A 19,795-nucleotide genomic window follows, 5' to 3' on the forward strand; every position below is an offset into this window, starting at 1 on the left:
AAGTATGGAAGGGTCCTGTGAGCCATGAGTACAAATTTTATCCTGGAAAGGCCCAGGCTTTAAAATGTTTCTTTTGATTTTATATTTCACTGTCTCAGAGACCATTAATCACCAGGTTACTCTAAATACCAACCCCCAAATCCCGAATCTAAGGTTGCTTTCACGGACTTATTCTGTAGTAGCTAAGATATCTGAGGTCTTCTTTGAATTAATGAAATGTTCTCTGATGTCACAGGAAGACAAGCTTAGAAGAAAGAAATACCAAAGAATGGCAACAGCCACCATCTTCTGAGCCCCCACTCTGCCTTTGTGTTAAGGACTTTAAAAATGCAAGCATAAAAACTTCTCCAGTCATAGGAATGCTGGGAAGAGAGGTTAAGGACTGAGACCACACAGCTAGTAAGTGGTGGTTCTAACGCCATATGGTCTGACTCTGAAGGTTGCACATTTGCTGCTTTGTGACATGGACTCCTAGCATGAATCAAAGAATATTAGGAAATTGCAACGACATAGGATACATCTTAGCTGTGAAAGATAACAAGACTGAAGGGTGGCAGTATGTGAAAATGTGCACACGATAAGTGGACTTCAAAGAGAACACACACTGATTAAAACTACAACACACTGAATAAAATTATGATTAAATAGACATAATGATAGAAGAAATTTTATATACATAGTCAAAGGTACAATAGTTTAAAAAATAGAAAAAAAATTCTGTAGCCAATGTGTACATAATCCCTAGAGCTCTGCACCTTTTGGGGTTTTCAACCCTTCTCAGCAACTCCCTTTGATGGGCACCACCTTAAAGACCACTAAAATCACATAAATTTCCTTTATAATGTAAAAAATTAGTATAAAAGAAAAGGTAAGCTGTGTGCCTAGGGAATAAAAACATTTACTAAGAAAAACTGAGAACACTGATATATGTTACTTATCCTTTCTTATTTTTTAGAAAACATATTTCATAAGCTACATAATAAGATCATTTTCTGGGTTTTGCCTGGAACTAACTGGCATATGCATATCCTTTGGGATTTGTTTTTTCTTTTAGAAATCAATCTTCCACACAATGAAATGAACTTTGGAAGAAAGTGGTTGTAAGATAAATGGTATTGGTTGAGTTCTAATATTTACTATACAGATGATTTTCATCCTACATATATTCGTATGCTCTTCATAGAGTGAATAGAGAAACTAGTTCTACATTCATTTTTTAAAAAATTCTTTATATAGTCACTATTGAGAAGTATCAGTAAATATCCATGTAGAGATTTACACTCAGTTTTGGATTACAATGAGTCTTGTTTTGTGATTGTTTCATATTTTATTAAACCGTCTACCAGATACTTATTATTTTCCCTTTTCCAGAGGAACGTAAAATTTGCAAAAAAAACGAAATCTTCCTCTACCACTTGGAATTCACATAATGGGATACTGAGCATTACTCTTTGGTGACTGGAAGCTTCAGACTTCATAGCTAAAAAGCAGCGACCTGAAATCAGTAATATTCAACAGGAATGTAGATTGGGAGATTAAAAGTGGGAGATCATAGGACCCTGGCTCCATCTAACAAATCAAATGGAAACAAAAAGAAGAAGAAGAAGAGGAAACGAATAGAAAGCTCAGCTATGTATGTTGTTTTTCTACACTGAGATATTAAAGGAAGTATTTTTCCCAGGTCTGGTGGTTTACCAGTTCAATTCATTCTTCAGTAGTTTTCAAAGGTTCATTCACAAGCAAGTCATGATAAATATAAACTCCATGAAGGTACACATTCTTACTCATTTTGTATCCCTGGCACCTCTAAATTCCTGTTATTTAGTTAGTGGTTGACAAGTATTTGTTGAAAATAGAAATGAATGAATAATAATTAATAGTAAGAAATCCAAATGTAATTCCATAAAACATTAAGTGCAATAACATTTTCAGTGTTATGTTAGAGCACATATTGACTGCTATTTAAACAACTTCTTCCTGTTTCATTTTAATAGGTATTTAAGAAAATATAACTATCGATAAATATTTTAACTAAAGATACCAGAAAATCTTTACAAAGCTAAATCTTCCTAACATAAATTACTGTTAGAGCCCATTTTGACTCACACTGATACATAACTGGAATGAGGTATTGAGAAATGAATTGTTATATTTTGTTATGCATAATAATCAATATGTGCAAAAAGAACTATTATAAATGAATACATTAAGACATCCCTTTTGTTAAATGCATTTCAATTTGGAATGTTTACTATAAAAATGTAGATTTTAATCTCTTTACTTTTTTTTTCAAAAGCTGATTATATATTTTCATAAGTAGCTATTAGACATACATGCCATTCCACATTGTCATCTTCTTTCCCAAGAGTTAGTAACTTGGTGAGTGGATTTCCAGTCAGGCTAGCATCACTCTCGGGAGATAGGTGTCCATGCTGTACCAGAAGCGCACTGCTTGGCGTTGGAGGGTGTGACCGTTTAAGAGTCTGGTTGACAATCTGGTAGTCAAGGGTCATGAAGGGTTTTACTTGCTGTCTCTGGACTTTTTGTAGCTGGGACTTCGCAGGGCTTTCCAGATGTGGTGAGACCTACAGAATAAAAACCAAACAAATACAATTGTAGTACTATCTGGTGAATCAGAGTTCCATTTTCAACAACTGAATTATGACAATAAACACACTACAACATCTACTTCTCTCAAATTTATGGTTTATGCTTCTATCATAATTTATGTATGATACTAATGGGTGATAGTGTTTTAGAAGTAATTTAAACTTACTAAAACATTTTCAATGCTAACCAAGTTTTTAAGATGAGATCTCAAAATAACATGTAACTGAACCAAAATTTGGAATAAATATATAAGAGGCAATACTTTTTGAGGTTCTAGAAAAGGAAGCCTAAAATAATGTAAGGAAAATAAAGTAATTTTCGTATAATATGTATTTCTTGGATTTTTTATATTACATATAAATATTCCATGGGACATAATCACAACTACTATTAATTAAATATCTTTAAAAATTATCCATGATGAGCAGAAACTAGAAATATATATACTAAATTTTAAGTATGATATTTTATGGGTGGTGAAAATCTAAGTAATTTTTTTCCATAATTAAAAAAATTTCTCTTCTAGACTTATTCTTAAAAAAGATTATTTATTAGAGAGAGACAGAGCGTGTGTGCCTGTGCACAAGTGCGCCAGTGGGGGAGAGGGGCAGAATGAGAGGGGGAGGGAGAAAATCTCAAGCAGACTCCCTGCAGAGCATGGAGTCCACTCCAGGCTCCACCCCATGACCCTGAGTTCATGACCTGAGACAAAATCAAGAGTCAGATGTTTAACCAACTGAGCCACCCAGGCACACCCTATTTTTATTTTTAAAAATCTTATTTTTAGGGACACCTGGCTTGATCTTGATCTTAGGGTTGTGAGTTTGAGTCCCAGGTTAGGTCTAGAGATTACATAAATACATAATCTTACTTTTAAGCCTTACCATATTCTCAATAATAATTGTGTAGATTATTATGAATTGAAGGAAGCATTCAGAGAAAAATCTAACCGGTGTCATGTGCCAACTAAACAACTGTCCAGTATTTTGAAATCCCTTTTCAAAACATAGCCTTAAAATTCTGGTTAGTTATCACAGTTAACCATATAATATTAAGTGCATAAGTGCAATTTGAAGCATGTCAAGCTTTTCCTTTAAAAGACTGACAGTAGTATTGCTTGCCAGTCCTCTTTATATTTACTATGCTGTGATGTGGCTTCTAACACATTTTCCTCAAGTGGCCTATATATAAACCTATTTAATATTTCCCTCATGTTAAACAATAGTAAAGATTGCTATACAGTGCTTATTTTTCCTTTTATTTCAGCCACACAAACTACTCCTTAAATCCCTTAACATGCATTAACCCAGATAAATAGCCTTTACAAAGTATTTTGCATTTAAATTAGCTGGTTTGGGGTACAATATTGTAGTAGTTACTTTAGTTTAATTCTGTTATGCTGACATTTTTAGCATTATTTTAATTGTACTACCATAAAATAATTTTTCAGTCATATAAAAAAGATTAAGATTGGTAATAAAGATTACACATATTACTAATTATATTGCTATGAGCTTTAAAGTTGTAAAATAACATTTCATTAAAATGCCAGTGATAATTTTTCTAGGGTAGCTATTTAGATTATCTTACAGTTTTAGTTAATCCTTCTTAATCTGTATACATTTACGAAATATACATTATAAATAGCATCTTCAGATTTACAAATCACACAGTGTAATTGAAGACTAAAGAGCATGGTATTCCTACAAACGAAAAATGCCTCTTGTTCTAAGAAAAGTATGTTGAATCAGAATTTACAACATTCATTAACTAATTCATTTTTTACTTTTCATCCATTGACTCTAAGAGCTTTCATTAGAGTACTTATTGCATTCGGTGTTACATCAAGAGAAGTCATAAATCTCAGGGCTCTACAGGCTTATGATCTAGTTGGGCAGTATTAATATCAACTACAGTAAAAACAATAATGATAATAATAATATGCAACAAGTACCAGGAACTGTTTTAAGATATTTACATTCATTATTTCCTTTAATCTTTGTTGCAACCTTAGGAAGGAAGTATCATTAGTATCCCCATTGCACCATATAGATGAAGCCACAGAGACAGAGAGGCTTAATAACACACGTCTTATCACTGTGCTAGTAAGGGATACAGCTGGAATGCAGAGACTGGTCTCCTAAACACTATGCAATATTGGCTCTTGAGTTAATAATTGAAATGACTGGAGTGCAGAGGAAAAGCTCAGTGGTGTATACAATGAATTAAAAATGCCACAAAAAGCAGTGGATTTTTAAAATGAATCATAAGAGATAGTGATTATAAATCAGGTGTTGGAAGGAAATGGCCTTGCAGAGGGGCAAAGGGAAGGAAATCTCAAGTGCAAAAGATCAAAGAAAACAAGAAAGAAGACAAGAAGTTGGGAGGCAGGGGCGCCTGGGTGGCTCAGTCTATTAAGATTAAGCATCTGCCTTTGGCTCAGGTCATGATCCCAGGGTCCTGGGATGGAGCCCCATGGACTCTCTGCTCAGCGGGGAGCCTGCTTCTCCCCCTCCCTCTGCTGTTCCCCCTGCTTGTGCACTCTCTCTCTGTCAAATAAATAAATATTTTTTTTAAAAAAAGCCTCTACATCTTCAGCCAAATAAAATGATAGTTGTTAAAAAAAAAAGTTGGGAGACCGTCATAAATGTTAGTTGTGAAAAAGAACTCACATGAATACTTCTCCTTTCTCAAAACAAGATGACCATCTCCTCTGTAGACCACTCTATACAGAGTTGGAGTAAAATATAAAATGGGATCAATTCTAATTCTGCCTAAATTATTGAGGTTTTTGTTTGTTTGTTTGTTTTTGTTTTTTACAGAGAATTACAATGGGTTAGCAGGCAAAAGTGAGGACCGTCTGGGACCCCCATCTATAGAACATCTGTAGAGTAGGCATAAGGGACTAAAAGCTTAGCGGAGTAGGAAAGATTCAATGGAATGTGAAAAAACTACTCCCCAGAAAACCTCCATAGTCTCCAATCATGAACTGATTATCAGAACAATGAGACAACCAAGTGTGAAGCAGCAGCTAAACCATGTGCAGCCATTTTTAAAAGATTTTATTTATTTGACAGAGAGAGAGTACAAGTAGGGGGAGTGGCAGAGGGAGAAGCAGGCTCCCCCTGAGCAGGGCGCCCATGGGGCTCGATCTCAGGACTCTGGGATCATGACCTGACCCGAAGGCAGGTGTCAACCGACTGAGCCACCCACACACCCCTTGTGCAGCCTATTTTAAAATACTTCTAAATTGGCTGGCATCTGAAGACACAGCCATGAAACTATTTCTCTTACTGAAGGTCCCAGTATTTTATGAGATAAAATAAATGAAATGATAGGTTGCCATTGTTCATTTATCCACTTATTCAAGAAATATTTTTTGAGTGCCAAGCATATGTGCACTGAGTGGTACACCAAAGGTAGAAGGGAAATCAGCACAGTGCCTGCCTTCATAGAGTTGCGCTCTAGTCAGAGTTTGGACAGGGAAGAAAAATACGAGATCCCTAAGGGCAAGGACTGTGTTTCTCTTGCTGACTGCTTTCCTGCCATACATCCTATACATAACTCAGAGAATGGCACCCAGCAGGTGACTAAAAATGTGTCCACATGTGTTCAATGAATGAATGAATGCGTCACTGAAGTATGGTGTTTGAATTACTATGGTGACCACAGAGAGCTTTGGGAATCTATTAGAAGTGTTGGTAAACCATAACCAGAATGTCAAAGTCTTCACCTAGGAAGCTGGAGCAGCTATAGACTGTGATTTGGTTCACTGGACTGTCAAAGAGATTGAGACCATCCAAATGTAAGGACATTTTGCTTATGAAAACAAATAAGTAAATCGTATCCCCAGAACTCACTACTATGCTTGAACATTATCACTCTGATAAACTGCTATTGCAAACCTAATGTAACAATGGTCATGTTAAGTCTAATATCTATATGCAGAAATCTGTTTTATTTCACTTAAAAGAATGTAGTTATCATCTCTCTATTTTCATAACGTTATAAATAAATAAATATGAAGTATAAATGTGGTAAGAGATATTTACACCAGGAAGTGTAGGCTGAAGATTAATATTTCAATTGAGTACAAAAACTTACCAATGAGCATCCTAGCAGCCGAGGAAAAGGGAAAATTATATATATATATATATATATATATATATATATATATATATATATATATATGGTGAAACCTTGTGATATTGCAGACATTTGAGTATTTTTGATCTATAAAGTGTTGGTTCCATATAGGTCAACCTAATATATATTTCTTATTAAGTAATTAGATCATACCAGTTCTGAGGAAAGACAAATATTTTTTACAAATAATATCTGAGAATTTGTAAGCTGGATTTTTTTCATGGAGGACTTGAACAAAATATTGAACAAAACCCCAATAGCAATTTTTGTAAAATATGCGATGAAATTCTTCATATGCCCATATTTAAAAAAAAAAATTATCTTAAGTTGGGTTACCCGGGAAATAAACTCTGAGACATGACTACAGGAGGTTTGTTGGAGGTGGGGGAGGGGGTGATTTCAGAACCTCAACCACAGTAGGGTGAGGAGAGCAGGGGGGAAGGCAAAGGGAAGAGTGGCTCAGTTGTGAAGGGGATCATCTAGGCAATGCACCATAACATCCACTATGTTTATTTCTGATTAAAGGCCCAAAGCATAATATGAATCAGCTCCAGTGAAAAGCCCAAGTACATTACCTTGTACAAATCTGACTGGACTCTGAGATGGCACTCACAGCCTCCAGAGCAATTTACACTGCAGACTCCATCTTCAGATAGACTAACCCAGAGGCTGACCTGGTACAATCATCACTCCAACACTATTGTCTCAAATTAAACTTTAGATAGAAATTATGGTGTTAAAAAAAAAGTTCCATTATTTGGAGTTTTAAAAAAATGAGAAACTTAGCCTAAAAACTCTATTTTTAATGTTTCAAGTGTAGTTTAGATTCCCATGTTCTAATAAAAAGATGTGGTCTTTTAAGAAATTAGAAATAACGTATTAATAAGCTCTAAAAATGTTTAGATCCACTAATAAGAGAACTAGGACAATGTGTTTAATGGGTGAACTATTTTTAAAATATTAAAATCACACAAACTCCTGCAAATACAATAAGCTAAAGGGAAGGAGTTGGTCAGGAAGCAAAAAAATGCATTTTCCTGGTTACAGGAAACATAATGATTGGGGAATCATATCACAAATGCAAAATGTACGTACCTGTGTGTGTGTTTTTTTCTTTTTTCTATTTGTTTTCAGACTAGAAAAGATGCAGGAATCCTGACAATTGAGAGAATTGATGGAGGTCCAGGAGAAACAGCCAAATGTCATAGAAAAGAGTCAGCTATCATTCTCTGACAATAGCAGGTGAAACAACAGGAAATGATTTAAGGTAACTGATGTCTGATAAAATTTTTTGAAGTCTCAGAATTTAGATCAAGCTTGAGGGGGGTTCAATTTTACACATCAGCAAAGTTTTGTTAGAAATTAATTAAGATCAACAAAATGTTATTAAGTGACCCTATTTACATTTGGGTATAAAATCTCCCAGTAGGTAGAAGACTGTGGAGTAATGTGGGCCAGCCATGCAGTGCTGGCTAGAAGGACTCTTTATGCCCCCACGTGGAGTCATTCTTATTTTCACACAGTGGCTTTCAAATTATGCTCCTAGATACATGAGTTCATTCCTCCAATTTACTTTTCAGTGTTCTATACTGTAGTCTTTTGACCTAGTTCTTGTATGGGTTTCATATCCCATCCAGTGGATAACAACAGAGAGAGTATAATGTACAAAGAAATTTTAGAAGCAAGTAGGTAGTTGCACCAAAAAAATCTTTGAAGGACTCCAACAAACCCTGTGATTCTCTATCTATAAGATTGTCTGCTTATATCATATCTCCTTAATACTGTTGTACATCATATAAAAACTTATAAACATGATTCCCACATATATATAAGCTTCTTTTAAAATGTTATCTTTTTATAGAGAAACCATAAGATGATGATAAAAGCCCTCAGCTAATTCTTTCAACATTTACTGAGAGTTTAACATTTAATGAGAGTTTGCTCTTTGTTAAAGCTAGTCCCAAGGGAAAGTCATTCCTCTCTAGAAAGCAGGTCTATGACCCACATGTCACTATCCACCTGGAGACCACTTATCTAAACTGAGGGCACAGGACCTGGGAGGAGATAAAACACCTTCTGGGTACTGGCCTTTTGAAACTCAAAACTAAAAAGTGATGGCAAACATCACACAAGCAATTATCTCAATAACAAGACTTTATCACCATTAATTTGACTAGCCAAACTAATCAATCAAGCAAACATGAGCACCTACTTAATAAGCATGTTCAGACTATTTGAAAGAATAGAAACAGAAATATATTCAGCAAGAAATAGATTTATAGGAAATATAGTACCTCATGATAGTAAAGAAAAACTCGTACACTGTCACCAAACACACACACACACACACACACACACACTTGCATGTATGTATACACTCACATATCCCTATCGAAAAGCAAGACAGGCAATCCCATACACTACAACATGACAGTCCTTATTTAATTTTGTTAATTTTGTACTAAACTTGAATTTAATAAATGAAGTAAAAGCTTGGACTTCATGAGTGAGTAATAGGTGACTATTCATTATGTTCCAAGCATCAGAGATATATAAGAAGAATTCTATTTTGGGGGGCTTATGAATCAACTACTTCTAGGTACCTACTCATAAAAGTCACACGACATTTGTTAATGTTATATAGTAAAGATTAATAACTCATTTCTTCAAATCTTACATTTTCACAGCGGTCTTTGGATATGATATACCCATAAATCTCATCCTGACTAAACCTAAAATTATACAGTCGAGCTTGTCTGATTGAGATATAACTACTGAACAAAGTAGGGCCCGGTTCATCAAAAGTTTTACTTAGATTTCTGAATAACTGTCAGCATATTTCAGCTGAGTATTATATAATCCAAAGCTATTTAATGGATAATAATGTAAAGTGTGATTGTAACATATTCCTTCAGTCCCAATCATTTGAATTTGGATAATTCCAATGGTATGTCTTTGAGGAGAGACCCACACTTAAGAGACTTTAAAGAGGCATGAATATTATTAAGCAGAGTTTTTTTTTTAATTCAGTAGTATTCTAGCAATAAAAATGCTTGCACTCCATGAGCACTCATATTTATAACATGAAGTCTTCTCTCACAACTCAGTCTAGCTCCATCTATACTTTGTTGATTTGTTTTGTTTATGTTTATCTCAGGAAAAAATTACTGTATTATACCTTTGAAAGAATTAGAACAAATATCAGCAATAATTGTGGTTTACTTATTCTGATCTGTTTCTTAAAAGTATGTGTATTTGGAATTTTTGAGCCATAAACATCAATTAAGAATCACGTCAGAGACTAACTACCTCATGTTGGCTTTAAAACAACACAACAGGCCATGCACACACTAAAGTCAACTGGCAATATTATCAATGACCAACATAAGTTAATATGAAACATGGAGATTACTTAAGCCATGATACTTTAAAATACATTTGACCCTGAACTCACAGGTTTAACATTCATTGATTTTACAAATATTTTTGAGTGCCTACTACACATCAGATTTTATGCTATTATAATAAGTTCTGGGGATATAATTCTGAACAAAACAGATATAACCCAGTCTTCAAAGGGTTCGCAGTCTATCAAGAGAGATAGATAACTAAACATATTGTTGTAACACAATATGATACATTTTGTGAAAGTAAAAGGTATCACAAAAGCATGCAGACAGACCTAGATAAGAGGGAAGCAAGTTATTCAAATGAATATGTGTCCCTCTACACAATAGCCATTTATGTGGGTAACAGTGGTGAGCAAAGTGAAACACAGTCCCTCTCCTTATGCAGCTTATGGACAGGCAGAAGAGATTGACTTTAGTCAAACAATCACATGAATGACTGTAAATTCTCAAGTGCTGTAAGAATCAGAAGGAGAGATACACAAGACTATGAGCATGTGGACAGAAATTATCCAGACAGAAGTTTGGGATGGTTTACCTGAGGAAGGAATGGTAGGGCTGGATCTGGAAGATGAAAAGGAAGTAACTAGAGCAAGAGTATAGAGGATGCATTCCAGGGAGATGGAACAGCATGTGCGAAGACCTAGATAGGAGGAAGGAAGATGAGAAAAATGTTTGAGAGGAATGAAAGGACTGGAGCAGAGAGATTACAGTGTGGTCTGGGACTAAGGAGGCCAGTCGGGCCACTCCATGAAATGTTTTTAGTTGTATAAAGGTGTCTTATTTTCTTTATCACAGGGAAGGGGACACAGTAGTTCAGTTGGATGAGTTCTAGAGGGTTAAAAGGAGAGTCCAGGAAAGAAAAATGGGTTGCTTGAACTAGGATCATGTGATAAGGGTGAGGTAATCACATGGAAGCAAGTAGCCGAATTTCAGAGATGTTTAGAAATTGATCAAGAAATGCCACCTGAGTTTCTGGCTTATGTGACTGAATGGACAGTGATGCCCTTTGCAGAGAAGACTGGAGTTTCGGAAGGGACAGAAAATCCTAAGTTTGGTTTTGAACACTTTGAGTTTGCAATGTTTTGAAGGTGTGAAGTAGGCAACGAGATACATGGGTCTGGAACTCAGAAGTGAAGTATGGACTATGGATAAAACTAACTTGACATTTACACTTAGATGGTAACTGATGAGATGATTTGGGGAAGATGTAGAGAATTAGAAGATTAGAGGGCCTAAGACTGAAGATGGTGGACTTCCAAGCTCTAATTTCACATCAGGCAATCATTTCTGATTCTAAACTCTGTTTTTCCCCCAGATCCTATTGATTTTTTTTCACACATTTTGCAAAGTGTTCACTTGAAGTTTGTATGTGTTACCCAGTGGAGTAAATCCTCCTTAATTAATTAGTTTTTCCTATTTCCAAAGTTATGTATTCAACCCTTTGATATAGATGTAGACTTATTTTCCTAATCCAAGTGCATTACAACTTTCATTATCAGATCTCAACATTTAACTGCAATTCCAGAATTCAAAAAGCTCTGAAAATCAGAAGTTTGTTTTTGTTTTTGTTTTAAGTTTGGTGCAAACCCATTCAGTGGCAAAATCAGATCTGAAATAAAGTAAGGCTATTTATAATCTTTCTTTATCTCACTTATAGCAGATATTCATAGGCATTGCTGCAGATACAATAATGTGTTTTGCCATCTTGGGCCTCTCTATATGTACTACATTACCTTTCAATAATCTGAAATACTGAGAATTCTAAAACACATCTAGCCCTAGGTTTTTGGATAATAGATTTTGTATTCTTTTTGTTTATTGAGTGAACAGCCTGTAGAAAGGACTATGCTATATGTCTTGCATAAATAATATTATTTAATCTTAAATATCATAAATAAAAAAAACTTGATTGGGCCTCCGCAATTATTTTTAAAAACTTCAGCAAATATTTAACTTTGTTTTATTTTCAGAACTTACAATGTATCAAAAATCAAAATTCAAATTGAGCAATATGTTATCTCTTGGGGAAATAATGGCACGAGGAAATGTCCTTACTGATTCAACAGACCAACTGAATGAATGAAAGATGTGTTTTTCCTTTAATAAGAAGGAATGGTTCAGGTGTAACATTATATTTTGATATTAGACATATTTGTATGTAGTGCATTTAGCTGTGTTTAAATGAGTTTATACTATTCTCTGAAGCTTTAAGAAGTTTCTCATACAATTAAATTGTCTTCTGTAAATGTAGAAATATACAAGTTAGTTACTTAAGCTAGATTCAGTAAAATGTCTTAAACTTTTTATTTTTTAAAAAGTTTGACTGCATTAAATCTTAAACATTAATATTTATTAGGAGGAGTTTTATAAGTTTTCTTTGCTTCAGAAATCAACAATTGTGTTTAGATGATACTTTATACTTCACAGTTACTTTCAACTTAAACAAAACTCTCATGTAATAGTTAAACCTACTTTTTTTCATCCTCAGTATAGTGACCTTAAATAATTTTCATTGTGAAGTTGTAAATGTTCTTTCAAGGATTCAGAGAATAAAGGAGAAACAAGACTGACTTCTTTTAGAGGTCTTGTTTCAAATACCTTGGAAAATCATCAGTGCATTTATTTTTAATTTTACATGTTCTAAAATAGATCCAAAACCAGCAATGGAAACACCTGGGACAAAATCCAAACCTCCCTGTAACACTTGCCATCGTTTGCATCATTCTGTTACAAATGCATTATATTTTACATTTTTAATATATCTTAATGGTTAGATTTGGGATAATATCAATATATTGTCAACTTATATAGACCATGTTGTAAAAGAAACTCACAGGCTACTTAAGGTAGTTGAACTTATAACAAAGAAATTCATACATTTTTTTGTGAGAATAAAAGAATCACAAAGGTTTATTCCTGAAAAAAATTCTAAACAATTCAAATGGTTTTATACTATCTCAGGCTTGAAAACTTTTTATGTCCTTTATCTGCTTTATGAGTTGATATATGATCATCAATTAATGAAGTCATTTTTATGATAATAAAATGTCATCATTAGAACTGTGGTATTCTAGTCTAACCATTTTCTAAAGAATACGATTGGGGCATTTTAGGTAGTTAAATATTAAAATAATCTAATTGAAAATGAGACTTTGAAATTATTCATTTTGATTGACAAACTGCAGAAAATGGCTTTGTTTCATAAGTACATTTCTATCACTCAATTTTTATAGTTATTACTAGTATTTCTAGAAAAAAAGGGTAAAATCTACATTGTCTCTGTTTTACTTCACTAGTAAATAGGATGATTTCTGGCTCTCTGTGTTTCAAATGCATCTGTTATTACTTTATCTACATTAATCAAATTCCTCCAGTCATCCTGCCTTCATGTAGGAAAGGCCTTCGGTTACAGAGTTGTTTCACCTTCCCCTCATCACTGAAGAACAATGGTCCTTTCTAATCAAAGAAACATACTTCCATTGCAAATTTTTTATAGTTACGGAAAGTACATAGCCATAAAACATTAATTTATCAAGAAAACTAATCATAGGACCTCATGGACTAAATGAAAGCCCCAGAATACCGTTAATTGTAGCCACCGTCACATGTGGAATCCAACATTCCAATGGTTTGAGGAAGGACTTTTGTCTTCATTCCACTGATGAAGAAATTGAAACTCAAATGGGTTATTGGACTTGCTCACAATCACATAGGCAAAAAAGTGAACTCCACTTTTTGTCTTTTGATTGCAAGTAGGATATTCTTTCAACTATAAGGTATTTTTTTACCAGCTGGCAAGGATAATAAAAATTAACTCCAGCCTCCATTATTAGAAAAAGAGGTGTCCTCTACCTGTATACAAGTATCCATCGGCTGACTCCACTCTGGTGGAAAAGCCTTTAGAGTTGCTTCCCCATGATTATTTAAGTTTGACTTGGCTCACTCATGATTTTGTTTTTGTGTTTCACTTTGTCTGTCTTGTAACCATCACATGGTGGAGGATCTGGCTTCATATAGTATGGGACAATGCTACAATTCAAATCTACCATCAGGAAATATTAACTTTAGATGAGTGCTTTTTTTTTTTTTAAGATGTTTTGTTTCACTTTTGTCTTTAGATCTGTGTATTAAATGTACACTGTTCTGAAGAGTCCTAGTCCTCTTCCCCAGGAAGTTTCCTTATATCATCTTTACTGTTACCTAAACGTTTCTTTCCTGAAAACATCCAACTCCTTTTCATGATAGAGAACGGGTGGATGAGGAGGGAGGACGTGAGGAAGGCAGAAAATATTATTTTCAGCTTGGCTCATTCTAAATAAATATCATGACTATTTAATCTCTTTAAACTTCTTGCTCTGAGGGATAAATTTAAGAAATAAACAAATGCATAAAAAAGTTGGCAAGAGTTGAAATAACAGAAAACTTCTTCGTAAGATCTTTTTTTGTGTGTCAATTGCTTTTGAAAAATAACAAAAAACTCAAAATGCTAGTTAATATTGTAGCTTGGAAATATGTGGAAAATATTTACTGTAACTTCAGAGATGAAGATCCAGGATTCTATTTCCATTCTAATTTGAGCAGACAAACCAATTAAAACTTTTTCATTGAAATTTAAAAAGAATATATATATATATATATTTTTTTTTAGAAAATATATTGTTTTAGTCTTTTTAAGCTTTTACCAATTATTTTCAATTATTCCATGGTAGGTAAAATAATGCTTCCCTCACCAAAGGCGTCCATGTCCTAATCTCCAGAACCTGTGGATATGTAACCTTACATTACAAAGGGATTTTGAAGGTGTGATAAAATTAAGGATTAAGGTGCAGATGAGAGGCTGTGCTGGTCAAGGATCATCAGTTATAACAGGACAATGGGGCAAGAAGTGCTTCTACCAGTGAGAACTGACTGAAATAAGTAAAGCCTGGACAGGGAGGAAACAAAGGCCCAAAGGTGAGAAGATGGAGTAGTCAGTGGATTAAGACTCAATCAGACCAAAGACAAAGTATAAAGAGTAAGACTGGAAGGCTGAGGCCCCAGTTTAGGACACTGGCCCATCCTCTAAAATCCCCTGAACAAGGTACTCCACAATCTGCCCCTGTCAACTTTTACATTTTCATTTTTCCTGTCAGTTGCTCACTACCTCTCGGCTTAAGGAAACTAGCCGACTTCCCCATAAATGTCCCTGCTTCTTAACATGGACCACTTGCTTGGTGGTGGCAAAAATTCTACCACAAAAGATTTATCAGTAAAGTATACTATTAACCATGCTTCCTCTTCTCAATGGGAAATTATCTCCAAAAATTGCAGCATCAAACATGGTCTTAATTTTCTTCCTTACTGCTTGTAGACTATCTTACAATGACAAAATGGTGGACATTTATTAACTTTGAATATGATGTTTCCATGAGATTAAACAAAAAACAGTGATATATTGCATAGATAATTTGGTTTCTAAGTGTTTCCACCATTTAATAATCACCATCATTGTCATAGTTTATTTAAGTCTTCTCTGTCATTGAAACTGAATGTTTAAATATGCAGCCGCAAAATTATAGGGTAAGCAGACCACTGCCATGGAATCAAAAGACAATAATAAATAGAATGAATAGGACACAGTAAACTGTATTTTATACAGAGCACTTTCTTATCCGTTGATCCCTTTTATGACCTCATATTTGGTCCCTTATGATTCCAATCCCTTATTTTATGCATGTTATTGAGGAACTAAGGATCAGAGAGGTTAACCAAGTTATAGAAGTGGCACAGTTAAAAAATTAATCCACATATGCTTACATTGTACTCTCTTCAAAGTTAAAAATTATACTAATAATCATAATAACAACAATGGCATAAATTGGTAATAAATATAGTGAGTCAGTAAGTACTGCTTTGTGTCAGGAGCAGAGCTTGGATTACCTTGTCTCAGGTAATCCTCATAGCAAGCCACTGAGGTGAGCAGCCTATTCTCTCCATAAGAGAAAGTGAAGATAGAGGCTAGGTTAAGGAACGTTGAAGCAAAGCAAAAGTTCAAATCCTCAATGGTCTCACTACTGAGTCTCTGTTTCTCATCGAAGTAATTATTAAAACAAAGCTTTTTGCCTTTCAACTTAACAAATATGTCTTAATTCTTAATACCTAGTGCTGAGGAGGGAACAAGGCAACAGGTACCCACATGACTCACTATCAAGGAAGTAAATTTGTGCAATACATTTGCATAGCCTAAGGAAATAATCTTAAATGTGTAAAAACTCTGAAGCATCAAGATGATCATTGAAACATAATTAATAATGATTCTATAATGTAGAGAACATATAAAATTTAAGTATATATCCCAATGGCCTCTCGATAGCATTCTTTAAACTGTGAGATTTGATTTTGTTCTCTTTTACTCAGACCAAAGAGCTTTATTGCTAAAAACATTTAATCATAAAATGACTAGAAAGTATAAACTTTCAAAGCAAAACTAAATTAAGCTTCCTTTCCCTCTATTAATCATAAAATTTTAAAAAATAGAATGATACATCAAATGACTCCAAAGCAAGGGAAAATATGACTATTAAGCAAGCTGTTTTAAGAAAAGTGTCATAACTTTAGAGTCCTTACTAACACTGTAGTCCTAACTTCTATCTAATCTTATTATTAAATATATTTAATAGAAATACATGAGGTAGCATCACGGTTCTGAACATTTACTAAACATTTCCATGTCCATGAGTAAAGCTAGAATTTTAGGAGGGTTAAAGAGCAGCACATGAATAAGTCTTTCAAACAATAACAGGATATTTCAGATTCTCAATGTAAACACATTAGGATACTCAACGAACATAAACCAGACCATATAAAAATGTGCTTACAGCAGACAATAACCTCAATGTGTTCTCCCCATAAAATCCAACACTATCATGTGAGAATAAATTATTCTTTCCATCCTTATAGTGTTGTCTTGCCCAAACCTGGGAGCTCATTTCAAGGTAAATTTCCAAAAGGAACACAAGCATAAATATATAGAGGGGCTTGCTTTCAAAAAGCAGCTCAAGTAATAATGTCAACCAGATTCTCTTGCATCTCACCAAGGGTTTTGTTTGGTGTTTTATTTTGATTTTTTTTCTTTCTCCTATAAATTCTACTTCTTAGAAAAACTACTATTAGTGGCAAGGTCAACTTGGCCCTTACCACAAGTCACTAATGACTGAATTGGTCATTTGCTGTCACATATCTATCAACAACCCTTCAGAAGAGTAAGAGAGTATGATGCCTTATTAAGACTTGGCCAAGTTAGGGTGGAGTTTCAATCCTATTCAAGTCTGTATGTGCATAGGGAAAAATGTGATTGTTTTGTAGCCTATAAATATATTGCCAGCTCTAGCAAGCGACAAGACATCTCACTCTAGAAAGTCAAATGCTGCAGTGTGTCACTTTCAAACTTCTCTTGCTGGTCCCAGGAAAATAGGTACAGATTTCAAATAAAGTTATTTAAAGTAGATTCTGGTATACAGACACCCACGTCCTCCAAAGTTAAATTTCCCAGTTAGACTGTCTCCAGTCAATCTGACCACTTCAACCTGACAGGCAAGCCAGTCAAATAAGCAGTCACAGTGGGCCAAAAATCTGTCAGAATGGTTTGCTTCACTGGTGATTACTTTTTGACTGACTTGAGCAGTCAAGTTAATCAAAACAGTCAAACCAAGTTTCCCATGTATACATAGTCTTAGCTCTTCCGGTGTTAGTAGGTAGGCCTTGTTTATATATTTTAAAGGAGTTTTATTAGGTTACACTGTTTAAGAGAAACAAGTCAAAAATGTTGTGAGCAACTAGTTTGACAATGAGGGCTCTCTTCTGAGTTGGCTGTCAGCTTCGGCACTGGGGAGAAAAGGCTCATTGGGCCTGCCCGAGAGCTACAGAAGAAGACAGAGGGAAATGCAGATGAGAGAAAAGCACCATGGAAGCAGGAAGGATCCATATGCCCAGGTCCTAATATTTTTTGGTTAGGGGACTGAGACATGTATCCTGACAAGGGATTGGGCTAGTTGTACTTTTTAAGACTAAATTAAAACACTTAGAAAGAAACCAATGTAGGATTAGTGACAGAGATGTCACTGTTGACTGGTTTTCCATTTTAATGTGAATAGCCACTTTTGTCAGAAGAAGGATAGCTTTAAGAATCCCCTTAATTAATTTAAAAACGGAGGTGAAGGCAATTTAATTTCTCAGCTTGCATAAATGACAACTTTAAATTGCAGTCTGATGTTTCAAAAGCACTGTTAGAGTGCTTTTAGAAGTTAGAGTAGCAGTTGGGATTACAGGTTTTGGAATCAGCCTACCTGCTTCAAACCTGGGCTCCTTACTGACAAGCTGTGTGTCTTTGGGCCAGTTTCTTCCCAGCGTGTAAATACCCTTGTCTGTACAGTAGGCACAATAATACTACTCAATTCCCAGAATTGTTCTAATTACCAAATGGCAATGGGAACAAAGCACTTTCAATAGGATAGAGTAAGGAAGACTAGCCATGGAAAGGCATCTGACCAGAGGAAGAAGGTCCAGCTCAAGTTCACCATAACTGTGAGAGCATTTTTTCAAATAAAGTATTTCTATAGAGTACTAGACTGCTTTTACACCAATGTCTTATGTTTTTTTAAGTCTTGCCCCAATTAATAGTTTTATCATTCAATATCCTTATAATTTCTAATAACAACACTAATAAGCATATGGCTAAGGTCTCTAGGTCTTCACTCTATGCTGGCATTAAGCAAGGTGCTTTACCACCACATTCTCATTTATAACCTTGAAACCCAATGAGGTATATCAGGTTTCCACATGAAGAAAATCAAATTACATGAACTGTCTGGAACCAAACAACTGGTTATGACAGAGCTGGTTTTGAAAACTAACCATCTTTAAAACCTACACTCATTCTAATATGTCATGTTTCTAAGTGACCTACAATGCAATAAATATCTAATTAAGAATAACGAACGTCTTGTTCCTCCAGCAAAGAATAGTTGATATTGAAGATTTGGGACTTCCTAAAGAGAAACATTTGTCTATTGGGCCTCTAAAGGTAGTACAAGTAACCACTGACCTATCATATCCAGAGTTCATGTTCTTTCCCCTTTCTATATTGCCACTTTGAGTTTCAGAACAATAAAACAAAATAACTGGAATACAAAATTCACATATTCCAGAGGACTTAGAGCTGGGCAGGATTTCAAAGACTGGTTGAGTCATCAAATACAAAGTAGAATGCCTTGTTAATTGAAAATGGCTGGAGTGTCAATTAATAAGCTGAAAACTAAGCAATAGTTGTGACATCAAGACCATTTCATGCTGTTTTCTTGGGTGATTTTTCTGTCATTAATAGAAGTAGTAATTTCAGATGATAATGTGCACAAAAGTCTTTAGACTCTGAAGGAACATGAATGAATGATACTTCTGGGAAGAGCCCAGGCTTCTAACTAAAACTCAACATAGGAGGGTGCAATCCAACATACAGGATTAACATCTCAGGAGACTTGCCCGAGGTCAGTTCATCTCTCTGTGATGCCTTATCCTCTAGATGGAAATAAAAACAGTGAACTCCCTTAAACGTGCCCTATGGTCTGATTAAAGATTGAAAAGGTCTCTAAAAA

General features: G+C 34.7%; 1 protein-coding gene across 3 annotated transcripts in view; it reads right to left on the bottom strand.

The window, feature by feature from the left end:
- Positions 1-19,795, bottom strand: part of TFEC (transcription factor EC) — a 623,128-nt gene that overhangs the window by 42,152 nt on the left and 561,181 nt on the right. For all 3 annotated transcript variants that reach the window (XM_057304253.1, XM_044387783.3, XM_026509789.4), the window contains one exon: positions 2,334-2,585. In XM_057304253.1, the coding sequence (XP_057160236.1) occupies positions 2,334-2,585 (252 nt within the window). The remainder of the gene's footprint in view (positions 1-2,333; positions 2,586-19,795) is intronic.

This window comes from Ursus arctos, unplaced genomic scaffold, assembly GCF_023065955.2.
Source record: "Ursus arctos isolate Adak ecotype North America unplaced genomic scaffold, UrsArc2.0 scaffold_3, whole genome shotgun sequence".
Lineage (NCBI taxonomy): Eukaryota > Metazoa > Chordata > Mammalia > Carnivora > Ursidae > Ursus > Ursus arctos.